General features: G+C 34.9%; 1 protein-coding gene across 1 annotated transcript; it reads right to left on the reverse strand.

The window, feature by feature from the left end:
- Positions 1 to 6498: 6498 nt before the first annotated feature.
- On the reverse strand, positions 6499 to 11610 carry LOC109215028 (ATP-dependent DNA helicase pif1-like). Its single transcript, XM_019379032.1, has 3 exons — positions 11448 to 11610; positions 7102 to 7974; positions 6499 to 7016 (listed from the first exon to the last, which is right to left on the reverse strand). Exons 1-3 carry the CDS (start codon positions 11608 to 11610, stop codon positions 6499 to 6501), a joined length of 1554 nt encoding a protein of 517 aa, XP_019234577.1.
- Between the last annotated feature and the right edge of the window lie 1710 nt (positions 11611 to 13320).

A 13320-nucleotide genomic window follows, 5' to 3' on the forward strand; every position in this document is an offset into this window, starting at 1 on the left:
TATATCATTGAATATATAATTTAAAAAATTAATATAAATATTATTAACTAAGAGTTTGACTTATGAAATTAAAATTAAAGAAAAACAAGTTCTTGAAAATGATGACCGGTGATCCCATTTTATTAGCTCAATAAAGGAAGGAATCTTGCCAATAGAAATCCTCATATACCTTATTGTGATTTCTATGGATTTATATGGGAATATCTTACGAAAATTAATGTCATTTCTATAGCCTAATACTGAAAACAAACAAATAACATAAAATACTTTTATTAACGAAGATAACTAAAATAATTTGAAAAATTGAATCTTTTGGTCTTTAGAAATGATGAGGTTGGTTTTATTGCTCATAAAAAAAACTAATAAGTGACAATATAAAATCTAAAAATAACTGATGTTGAGTTACTATTTTATAACTATTAACTTAATACATAGAAATTGTAAAGGTTGTCATGTTTGGAATAATAATAATAATAATAATAATAATAATAATAATAATAATAATAATAATAATAATAATAATAATAATAATAATAATAATAATAATAATAATTTATGACAACTTATTTAGAATATATTTTATCTTCCATTTTTTCATCCTTATTATTTTAAGTTTGTATTTTTACTAATTTGATTCATAATTCTAATTTTAACTAATTTTGTTCATTTTTTTCCATCGCTAATACTCTTTTTATGGATATAAATTTATGTATCCTAAGATTTTTGTTAATTTGAAAACTAATTTACTTATATGATGAATTAAAAAAATAATTAAATTGAATTCTTTCGATAATTAGTAATTCAAAGACTTAATTATTTATTTTTAACATTGTTTTTTATTCATTCAAGTTCTTCATATATTAACTCATTCAGAGTTTTAAAAAATTAATCTAATATTGCACTTTTAAATTTATGAGTTGATAGATCTTTTATATTAGTAAATATCTTTTTAGCAATTTTTTTATTATTGATCAGTGTACTTTTCAAAGATTATACAAAGACAATATCTAGAAAGCTAGAATTTAATTGTAATTAGAATTTCAAAAGTAGGTATAACGTTTATTCTTATTGAATAACATGAGAAATTAGAAAATAATATCCACTAAAATTCATTTACTTCTCTAGTGTTATACCGTTAATTTTGATTAGGTTTTCGTGCTTAGTCATAATGAAACATACATAAAATAATGTTCTAAAATATTATCTATAATTACAAATTTGCTTAAACTTTTTTTGCACTAATTGTAATTAAAAAATATTAATTGTTTGAGCTCTTTTTTTTTACCTTGGTAAAAATAAATATAGAGAGAAAAGATTATTGAAAGTACTTTGAATACTTTTATACTAAAATTAGGACATAAAAATGATACTTTCATTGGCCAACAACAATCCACTACCTATTCTAAGCCGTAAATTTTCTTTTTCTAAAAAAAAGGAAATGTTTTGTTCAGTTTTTTTCATGCTTATAGCATACAAGTAATATTTAGTACATAAAATTTAGTACGTTAGGCCTCGTCACATAGAAGTTCAAACAAGGAATATTTAGTATATAAAATTTTAGTTGATTTGGAACTCCTAAATATTAGGGAATAGTGCACAAAATTAAGTTGATTTAGAATTCTTAAATATTAGCAAAATAATTAAATTACTATTTTGTCTAATGTGAAATTTAATGTTAAAGGGTAAAAAAGACGAATAACATTTCGCTAAGGGCCTTCGTGCTTTTAATATAGTATAGATATAGATAGATATAGATGACCTCATTTTGTCATATAATTCCTTGCCTTGAAGTGCGTGTCACACCTCTCAAATGAACTTCCAATCGTGCCGATTTCTTTTACAATATTTATGTTGAATACAGCTTACACTATTTACGTGTCACTATGAAGATCATTAGAATAATAAGCAACCGATAAATAACTAAAATGATAAATACTTTAAACCAAATTGCGCAACCAATATATGAATTAAATCACACTCGTTATTTAAAGTAAATTATTCTCCCTTCGATTCATAATAAACAACTTTTTAGTTTTTAAAAAGATATATTGACTAAATTACCCTTAATTAAAATTTGCATATTGCTACTTTGACACATTGAAATATGTAATGAGGCCAAATTTTGAAAAAAATAAAATTGCGTCCTTCTTGATTACCACAACTAGTATACGTACCCGCGCGATGCGCGGATTGCAAAAACAATATATTAGCATGATAATATTGCTCTTAATTATTTGCTCATTTGAATTCTATTGAAAGTATGGTAAGACAGTAGTAGCTTTCTTGAAATGAGAGATAAATTATGAAATATTCCAAGAGTTAAAGTGATAAAGACATTCATAAGTGTACTCTGGCCTGTGAAAATATGCAATACAAATGCAAGAATGCAAAATGAATAGAAAGTAAACAGTAATGTTGGTACTAATTTGTATGCTTCATTCTCATTATGGTTAATTCAGCTAACTGAAAACTAAAATCTTTACTGTATTATTACACGACTGTTGAACTATTCCAATTGTATTCAAAGATGGAGCTAACACTCTCAAGATTGTATATGACTGTGGTTTCTTACATCTCTACTTCAATAGATGTAGAGATGAACGAAGTGACATCAATAGCTGACTATGAGCAAATAAATGCTGCCTTAACTCCAAGCTTGGACGCGAAAGTGAGATAACAATAGGAAAATATAATAAATATCACTTTTCGATTGTAACAGGTTCAAAAACATCAGGGAAGAAAGATCTTTTATGTTCTCGACTCCAGCATCAGCTAACACACAACCACAAAGGTGAAGTGATTGCAGATTTAATTTCTGATTCCTCCTAATCAAGAGTTGAGATTGTTGAATCTTGAATTTCCAACCACCATATTGCAAAGGAAGATATGCTATCCATTTTAATAGGGAACGGGAACTCGCATCGATTCAGGCCCTGATTTCATATCCTCCAAAATAAGATTTAGCAAAGCTTGTGTCACAGAACCTTCTCTACCTACAGTAATGAGGAAGAAGCAGAAAGTAAATGAGAATACCATCAGTAAAACAGCTAAACCCATTTTACAACGATCGTAAATTTATATGTCCCTCTTGCATAAATATGACACAAGATTCCGATGGGACTGGTGTTCAGAAAGAACAACAATGAGTGAGCATATATTAGTATCTAATATCTGTCTAGTCTCAGTTTGTCAAACATTACTTTCTTTGGACCACGAAATTAACAAACGTTTCTTCCTGCTCGAATTTTGAAATATCATATTTGGAGCAGCATATGAAACACAAGCAAATCGAATAAAGTTTACACTTCAGGTCTGAAAATGAATCTTAGGTATAACAGTTACTATGGACAATAATGGCACAGTACACAGCAAGGCGAGATTACTATTTATATGCATGAGCATGAAGGAATAGTATGAGATGCTCGTCCTTTGTGATCGTTGTCCAAATATTATTAAGAAGTCAAGTTCAAAATTCTGTTTTCGAGCTACCAACTGTGAGATCTCTTGACAGGTAAAATAAAGTTCCTGGAACAATCAGCTTCCGCGAAGGCGTGAACTCTAAATTTCACTGGTATTTTATGGAATAAAATGTTGTAGATAACTGCTCTATCTCTATTGAGTCCTTATAAAATTGCTTGAACCAAAGTGAATCTTTTCAACTTTTCAGTGACCTGACCTGGAGACCAGGCACATAGCATGAGAAGCACCAATGGCTACTGAAAGCACGTTATGGCTCCCAAGTCCATCATCCTCCATGAGAAACTTGACTTCAATAGGAGATAATTATTTCTCTGGCAGTCCGGGAACCCCCAGTTGACAATCTTGTGCATTGCCCCACATGTATAGCTTCCCACCATCTGTCACCAATAAAATTAATCATTAGACAACAACATTACATCCTTTGTACAATAAGCTAAATATGCAAGAAAAATGAACATCGCTGATTGACCAACAGGTCTCTAAAGCAGGGATGGGAAGTGGTAACAATTGGATCAGAATAATTGTGACATATTTACCAGTTATAGCTGCCGACGATGAACCTCCAGAAGCTATATAGATGACTTTCTCGTGGGTCAAAGCCTCAACCGGGATAGGAACTTTCTGGTTGTGAAGAGAAGAATTACCTAGTTGACCATGGCCTCCATGACCCCATGAAAGCACTTCTCCGTTGTTTGAGAGTAAATGATACTTTCTAACATAAGTAGTTCAGATACAAATATGCATGTGAGATACAAATATGCTTGCAATGTAAAATAATATGCGTAATCATTTAAGGTATTCCATACCTTGTAGTATTGTAATTCCCTGTTAAGATCACCTGCATCCATGAAGAGGCTAGCAAGATTGGACCATGCAACGGCAAATGTAGGTTGTATACGTAGTGCCTCCATACATGTAGGTTGTATCCCTCTCGTCATACATGTACTAAACCTTGCATATAAACCTTGCATACAAATTGTGACAGATACTTCCTGCTTGACTTAGTCATTGAATGAGTACAAGTATCCTTTTCTAGTATCTGGTTTGATAAAATCATGAGACTTTTAGTTGAGCACAACAGAAAACAACTCACCATGCTACACGGATACAATCAAGAGCATATTAGCACTGTTTCCGACAAATATACTGGGCAAATAATTTTTTTATTCATTACAAAAATATTTAGTTGCTACAGTTCGTTCCATATCACTTAAAGAACTCTTTAAATAGAATTGGAATAACTGGAGCAACTTCTTATACAGTTGATGCTATGGGGATCAAAGAAATTTCATATAAATCTTAGCAAGTACTTTAATGATACTGGAAAAATGTTGACTTTTCTATAATTTATACAAAATTGTTAATCCTACTTTCAAAAATAGAAACATAAATATTACAGAAAAGAAGAACTTTAAACTATGTGAAAGTTAAATATGTTACCTTTGAATACTGTAAAACCAATTTTATGGAATATGATATTTCAGGCTTGGATCGATCCGTATGTATGTATATAAAAGGGCTAAGAAAGTCTCAGTATTTTACCTCTTCCACTAACACTTGTGCTTTCATCTGATTCCCAAGATTGCTATGTGCATCAACCTAGAATGAACACAAGTGAGTTAAGAAACAAACATAGAAGGATGTAAATCATCTGAGCTGTTAAAAAGAAGCTAAAAACATAGGTAAACTCGAATACCAGACGAGGATTTAAAGCTAGTACCTAACATCAACTTTGAGCTGCCTCACTCAGCCTTCCTTTCCTCATATATGCACCAGCTAGATTTGACCAAGCGTCACCAAAATTGTGACGCAGCTGCAACACAAATTTGGACTTAGATTATGTCATCCAACGATAATGAACCATAACTATTTCATAGGAAACACCTTGACTGTATTACTATACGAAGGTTTTAATGTACCAAAAGCCAAACTTACAAATTCAGTAAGGCGTCAAAGGCAATACAAAAATTAAGTAAGACGTCACATTTGTACTTCATGGTAACACAGTTCATCAAAATGACATTCTTAAAAATAATATTGAGTAATGAGTTCATCATATTATTCTAACCTGTGTGGTACAACGTGAAACTGCGTCTATAAGATTGTATTGTGTTTTACTTGTAGGACTCCATCTACCTTCATCCATTCTGTGAAAATACTCCAAAAATATGTGAAAATAATCCTGACATATCTGTATTTACAATATTTTTTTAAATGTTAATTTTTATATAGAATAGAGAAATAGAGAAATATATTAAAAAACAACAAAAAGTAAAGCGTACCTATCCAAAGCTACAAATGTCTTATCAACAACTGTTGTCCCCTACTATACCCCTAAACTACAAGCTAGCGCGCAACGGCTGAAAAGCCGTTGTTGCTTGCTGCTTGCAGGCTCGAAAATCTCTCTTTCGCCTCTCCGCCCGACTTTCCCAAATGCCCCCCACCGGCCCTTCTCCTTTACGGGTCTGAATTTTTTGCGTCGTTTCATCTCGCTTTTCGTTCATTTTCGCCACGAAAACATAGCCGCCATAATAAGAAGCAGGCGAAGCAGCTAGAAGTACTCGCTTCACGCCCTTGTCTTCAGCAATCCAGAGACAAAGTCCATGGCTATCTCGTCCCACTTCCACTGTGGTATCTAAACTGGCTGTAAGGGTCCTGCTGGTCTCTGGTGCTCCGTGTGTGGGCCACACTTCAGAAAGGCCAAAAAGGGGGTCTCCTATTTCTCGTCCCATAGAGAATCTCCGCGTTGCGGATCGCCCTTGGTTAATGAATCTCAGCAACAAAAGTAGTAGTTAAACCTCAAAAAAGATACTGATTATCTTTCGAGTGTCAGATTAAATTTCGAAAAACTTCTTTAAATACAACATTTGTAGCTTCAGTAGTTATTTGCCCATCGTCATCACAAACCAAAATTTTTAATCCCTTTCTGCTTGTCACCCGAGAAAGAGCAACATATAGTTGTCCATGTGTAAAAACTGGCTTCTTCAAAAATAAACCCACGTGAGACAATGAACGTCCTTAACTTTTGTTGATTGTCATGGCAAAAGAAACAATGATTGAAAATTGTCTTCGCTGGAACTTAAATGGAATTCTAGCATCAGATGGAGTCAATGTCATTCTTGGAATAAACACTTTCTGTCCGGCCATCTGTCCCGGTAACACCTTGGCTTCAATAACTTGATTTCCAAGTTTAGTTATGATCAACCTTGTTCCATTACATATTCCTGCTGACCGATCAATATTTCTTAATAACATTACTGGAATACCAACCTTTAGAGTAAGGGCATGATTTGGAACTCCAGAACATTTAATTGTATTTAAGAATTCAGGAGTGTGTACATGTTCCAGTGCTGAATAAGTATTGTCAGAGCTGCAGATTGTATCAGAACTCAAATATGATTTCTCAGAACTTTGATCAAGAGAAATCATATATTCGTTGATTGATTCCACCATATCAAGAGTTGGAGTAAGAATGGCTCTTTGCTGGAGGTATCCTATATCATTGCAGCGGCTGTTAAAATCTGGATATGTACTCTCTACAATTGCAGATGTTGGATCAACAAATTCTTTTAAAAAGATCATCTGGTATTTGTACTTTTTCATTGCCCTCAACAGAAGTACCAACTATACCATCGCCAATTGCCAATATCCAATTTGAAAAAACTCTCAACTCATCTACATGTCTCCCTATTTCATTACCTTGCAATCTCATATTCTTTGTTAACTTTAAGAGTTGACAGTGAGGCCACAAATAAGAAGAATTGAGAGAAGCATTAACAATATCTTGTCTACTACCTTTTGGAATGATAGGTAATATTTGTCTGAAGTCACCACCAAGAACAATTATTTTACCTCCAAATGGTAGGTGTAAATTGGATGGATCTTTAAACCTAAGAATATCTCTTAAAGTTTTATCAAGAGCTTCAAAACAATATCTATGCATCATGGGTACCTCATCCCTAATAATCAGCTTTGCCTTAATAATTAAATTAGCTAAAGGAGTACCTTGCTTGATATTACATGTTGAATCTTCAGTTACATTCAGAGGAATCACAAATCTTGAATGAGTTGTTCGACCACCTGGTAACAACAAAGATGCAATCCCGCTAGATGCAATAGTTAACACAATATCTCCTCTAGATCTTATGGCAGAAGATAGAGTTCTCCAAATGAAAGTCTTGCCCGTTCCTCCAAAACCATATAAAAAGAAAAATCCACCTTTGTCTTCATTCACATCTCTTATTATTTTTTCATAAACTGATCTTTGCTCATCTGTCAAATTCTTTACTAATTCTTGATGTTCCTCTGCCAAAGCGCGTTTATTATAACGCAATTCATCCCGTATTAATCTATTACTGTTGTCAACTTCTTCCGTATTATAAACAGGCCTTGGCATTGTTGGAAAATCCTGAAAACTTCTTCCACAACCTTTCAAAAAACTTTCAAGCTTTTGCAAACAACGACTTTTCAATTCTTCATCTGTTAGCTCAGCTTCTGAAATAACATGGAAATATAAAATAATTAAATACAATTAGATTGTAAAGTTTATGTCACGACCCAATACCCACCCGGTCGTGATGGCACCTCTCGTGAAGACAAGGCCAGCCAACAGAACAATCGACACTGCTTTTGACAATTTCTTAGCATAACAGGTTTAAATCATAGATACTGATTAATCATAAGTGCGGAAATAAACGTAACATAACGGGGAAAAACCATCCCAACCTCAGCCCGATGATCGGGGTGTCACAAGTGACGAGCTATTACAGAGTTGGTGAAAATACTACAAGTCTGGAAATATAGTCTGAAGATGAATAAAATATGCAGAAGATAAGGAAGAAAACGGGGTTGTGGACGTCGACAGCTATCTCGTCTCTCCTAGTCCGCCTGGTCTGGAAGAAAATCAGCGCTCAGGTACGAACTCAGCTGTGCCTGTCTCTGCACACATGGTGCAGGAAGTAATGTGAGTACTCCGACCCAGTGAGTAATAAAAATTAAATAACGAATGAGAACATAAAATCCCACAAGGGCACAAATAATGCTATCTCAAGCAGCAACATCAGATAAACAGTAGAAACCAGTGAAATATAGTAAGGAAATCCTTTGAAAACAGTTAAAAATCAATCATACTCAACCAGTAAGTCAGCCATTGTTACCTGACCGGTCAGCCATTGTTACCTGACCAAACGCATGTTACAGTGCCATTGTTACCACTGGTCAGACATTGTTACCTGACTGATCAGTCATTGTTACCTGACCAAACGCGTATAACAGTGTCATTGTTACCACTGTTCAATATTTAATCACTCTAGATGGGTACCCGCGCTCACTGTGGGTGTGCAGACTCCGGAGGGGCTCCTACAGCCCAAGCGCCATCAACAAGGGCTGAAAGCCTGAACAGTATCAATACGAGGCCTGAAAGCCTCCTCACCTCACTCATCATGCCCTCACATAAGGCCCTCGGCCTCAATCAGTCCAGAAATAGTCAACAGCCCCTCGGGCAATAGTAAAGCAATGATACTCAGGTCAAACAATAGTTCAAATATCAGTTTTAAACTCCAAGTTTGAGTAAATATGGCTGAGTTCAAGAAAACAGTGTAAATCACATGGACTGAGTTCAAATAATATTTCAAACAGTGATGATAGTTCATAAAGAGTTCAAACAGTCGGCACTAAGCCCCAAATATGGCAATAAGCCCAAATCATAGTGAAAACAACAAGTAATTGCTAATACGCGGTAAAAATATCATTCAGACTGGTCCAAGTCACAGTCCCCAATAGTAAATGACCCCGCGCTCGTCATGGAACGCGTATCTCATCTCAACATAGCACCAAGTTGTGCAAGTCCGGGGTTTTCAAACCCTCAGAACATCATTTAAAATCATTACTCACCTCTAGCCGGCCAAAGTCTAGCTCGCTATGCCTTTTCCCCTTGAATCGACCTCCTCGCGCGTCGAATCTGATCAAAACCACAAGGAATACATCACAATAGGCTAATGGATCATAACCCAATCGAAAAGACTCGAAAAATATCAAAAATCACGAAGTTGGCAAAACCCGAGCCCCGGGCCCACTTCTCGAAAAATTACGAAATTCACATCTCCGGATTCCTCGTCTCGCCACGAGTCTATACATATCAAAATCATCAAAATCGGGGTCCATTTGACCCCTCAAATCCCTATTTTAAACTCTCTTAAATTCAAGCCCTAAACCATCATTTTTGACCTTTGATTCCTTGATTATTCAGTCCAAATTCATGTTTATACACCATAAAATCAAGCTCTAAGTCCAAGAGTTCATACCTGATAATAGCCCTCGAATCCCTCTTCAATATCGCCTCAAAGCTCTCAAGGTTCGGAGTCCAAAATGCTACTCTTTCAAAAATTCGCGAGGAAGATGTTTTCACTTAACCTGCCAGTTATTTCCGCTTTTGCGGATTAATTCCCGCTTTTGCGCCTTCCGCTTATGCGGTCAACGTCCGCTCCTGCGGACCTTTCACTTAAGGCGACTTTCCGCTTCTACGGTCCAACTTCGCATCTGCGGGACCGCTTAAGCGACCCAATGTCCCGCTTCTGCGGAACCTGACCTGGGCTCCTATTTCCGCTTCTGCGAGGCCTAGCTCGCTTCTGCGAGACCGCATCTGCGATCTCCTTTCCGCAGATGCGGAAACACCTGCTGCAACCAAAAACCTGCAATTTTTCCAACTTCAAATTCCTTCCGTTAGCCACCCGAAATCACCCCCGAGGCCCCCGGGACCTCAACCAAAGTTACCAACACATCTTAAAACATTATTCAAACTTGTTCCAATCCTCAAAACACGTCTAACAACGCTAAAACCATTAAGTTACATCGAATTCAAGCCTAAGTTTCTTCAAAACTTCCGCAATACGCATTCGATCAAAACTCGACCCAAAATATCTCCGAATGACCTGAAATTTTGCACACACATCCAAAATCACCTAACGGAGCTACTGAAACTCTCGGAATTCCATTCCGACCCTCGGATCAAAATCTCACCTACCAACCGGAATTTGCCAAAATACTAACTTCGCCAATTCAAGCCTAATTCTACATCGGACCTCCAAAACCAATTCCGATCACGCTCCTAAGTCACAAATCATCCCCCGAAGCTAACCGAATCTCCGAAAATCACATCCGAGCCCTCTAACCAACTAGTCAACTTCCGGTTGACTTTTCCAAAATAAGCTTTCCTTAAAGAGACTAAATGTCTCATCTCCTACCAAGACCAAACCAATCCAACTCGATTACCTCAAATACCGATAATGAAGCATAGAGAAACATAATATGGGAAAAACGGGGCGGTAACTCACGTGACGACGGGCCAGGTCGTCACAGTTTAATTTAGCCTCATGAAATAAATAATAAGATTAACGAAAAACTATAGTGGTCAATAGTAGTTTACATTAATTTAAAGTACATTTAACGTACATAGAATTTGAAGTAATAATATAGTCGAAACAATGTGCTCCATTTTATTTTTAAAAATTGTTAACAATGTGAATATGCAATTTATTATTCGTAATGTATAAAAAAAAAAAATAAGTTTTTACATTAATAAAAAGTTAATCGAAGTATTTTCAATTAAAGCAGAGAATGCATAAGAACGATTATAGGCTTTCCCGAAGGTTTAGGCCATTAAATACAATGCATTAATTTTGAATTAGTATTTATGTCTGAAAAGTGCATTATTTAGTACCAATATTATTCCAATCATCTAAACAGAACAATATTTTAAAAGACAACATAACAAAATATTGTTTAACAAACATTAAGTTGTTGAGTGAATTTTGTATGAAGTTGAAAAATAAAAAAAGAAGATAATGAACAATCGGATTAATATGAATGAAGTAAGTAAAAAGAAAATTAATTAATAAAGTTACGCAAGTTGGCCATCCTTCATAAGTATCATATCATAAATCGAAATTGTAAGCATTAAAAAAAAATACCTGGGTGATCCAATATTCTTCTTTCTTCATGAAGGATATCTTCTGATAGTAAATGCCATGTTGCTTGCCAAACAATTGCTGGACGTGACATTGAATTTGATAAAAGTAGCATAGCAAATAGTTGCCTAAGATATGATGCCGTTCCCCAATTACTTGCTTCCATTATAGCATCCACGTATTCCTTGTCATCATCTAATAAACCCAACGCATAACATGCATCTCTAAAAGTCTCATGATCAACCCCGTTGATTTTTTTAAATCGTCATAACTCTTTAGACCTTTAATGACATTCAACAACAATCTAAGGTAATATTGCTCGCCAGAGCCAGGTGGGACAAAGAATATTCTCCCAATAGAAAATGCAGATGTTCTTCTTTTTTTCCATCTTTTTAAGTTTTGTTTCCACACAAACTTTAGAGGGAATTCTGCATAAGTCAATTATGTTGCTTCAGGAAATGTCTTATTAGCTTCAAACCAGCTTAAAAACGTAGATTCCTTTACGGTTGGTCTATTGAAAACAACATCAATTGGATCATCATCCGAAAATATGACCGTCTGATTATTTGGTAGGTGAAAAGATAGCCTTCTACCGGTGGTTCTCTATGGTGTATTGAGAATTTAAAAATTCTCCAATCAGCTTCACAAGGTGATATGTATCGGCAATCACAATACATATTTATTTCATCAACGACCCCCGATTCTTCATTATTTACACTTTGAGAAAAAGCTGGCGGTGACACGATCATTACCTTTATTTACATACTTAAATAAGTATTTAATGGATCGTGATTGATTACACCACTCCACGTTAATATGTGCACCATACTTCATTAATAAAAATCTATTGTATGGTACAACATACGTATTATCCAACTCAATACCTACTCTCTTTGCAGTTCTACCATCATCCCTTCTTCTATAAATTGGATACCCATCTTCATCAATTGTGGTTGATGACACAAATTTTTTTGGAAAGTGCTTTGTGCATCTACCATTTTTCATGCACGGAGAAGATTTTCTAGCAGTACTACAAGGACCATGCATCATGAAATTTGTAACAGCATTATAATAAGAAGGATCTACTTTTTTATCTGGTAATTCTGCTGAAATTATCCATCAATATCTCCGACATTTGGGATTTTATCATAAGAAAAAGCAAGATGTGTGCATGAGGCAAGCCTTGCTTTTGGAATTCAACTGTATAAATCACTGAAGAATGAAGATGTAATTAGATCATTAAGCTTATATGTTAGTTATTTTTAATATTAGCATATGATAACGTTAATGTGCAAACATAATAATTCTGTAGAACATTAAAATTATACCTGCTTTTACTTCTCCAAAAATTTGATTGTCGCGTAGATCCTTTATCATGCGATCCAGCTTGATTTTGAAAACCCTTGTTAAAATGTCGGGACGATCTTCTGGAGATAATCCCCTACTCTCCACAAATCTAGTAATCTCTGGCCATTTTGGGTTGCAAGTAAAAGTGATGACAGATCAGGGTACCCCGCCCATTTGCAAATTGCCATGGCATCTTGATAATTCTGCAACATGTAACGTGCACCTCCCGTAAAGCTGGAAGAGAGTATAACTCTTTGTCCTTGAGAAGAAGGTTCTATATCCCCATGTAAAACAGCATCTTGTAACCCTTTATAAAAATGTGCTCTCAATTGTTTTTAATGAAGCCTAATAAACCTTAATCGAGAAGATTCCATCATTGTATAACCATCTACCAAGAATTGCTGAAATAATCTTCTAGCTGACACAATTGTTGTATCTTCATCCTTCCTTTCTTGAATTTTATATGATAAGTACTCACGTGTGCTAACACATTTTCTTCCACCGGTTGAATCATCAATATCATTTAAAG

Source organism: Nicotiana attenuata, unplaced genomic scaffold (assembly GCF_001879085.1).
Source record: "Nicotiana attenuata strain UT unplaced genomic scaffold, NIATTr2, whole genome shotgun sequence".
NCBI lineage: Eukaryota > Viridiplantae > Streptophyta > Magnoliopsida > Solanales > Solanaceae > Nicotiana > Nicotiana attenuata.

What these genes read in the sequence shown, in the direction of transcription:
- LOC109215028 (XM_019379032.1), bottom strand. Translation starts at nt 11,610, where the DNA reads ATGGAAGCAAGTAATTGGGGAACGGCATCATATCTTAGGCAACTATTT. An exon ending in AAGAATATTGGATCACCCAG is followed by an intron (nt 7,975 to 11,447) that starts GTATTTTTTTTT and finishes ATGTTATTTCAG; the next exon opens with AAGCTGAGCTAACAGATGAA. An exon ending in AATTGGCGATGGTATAGTTG is followed by an intron (nt 7,017 to 7,101) that starts GTACTTCTGTTG and finishes CTGCAATTGTAG; the next exon opens with AGAGTACATATCCAGATTTT.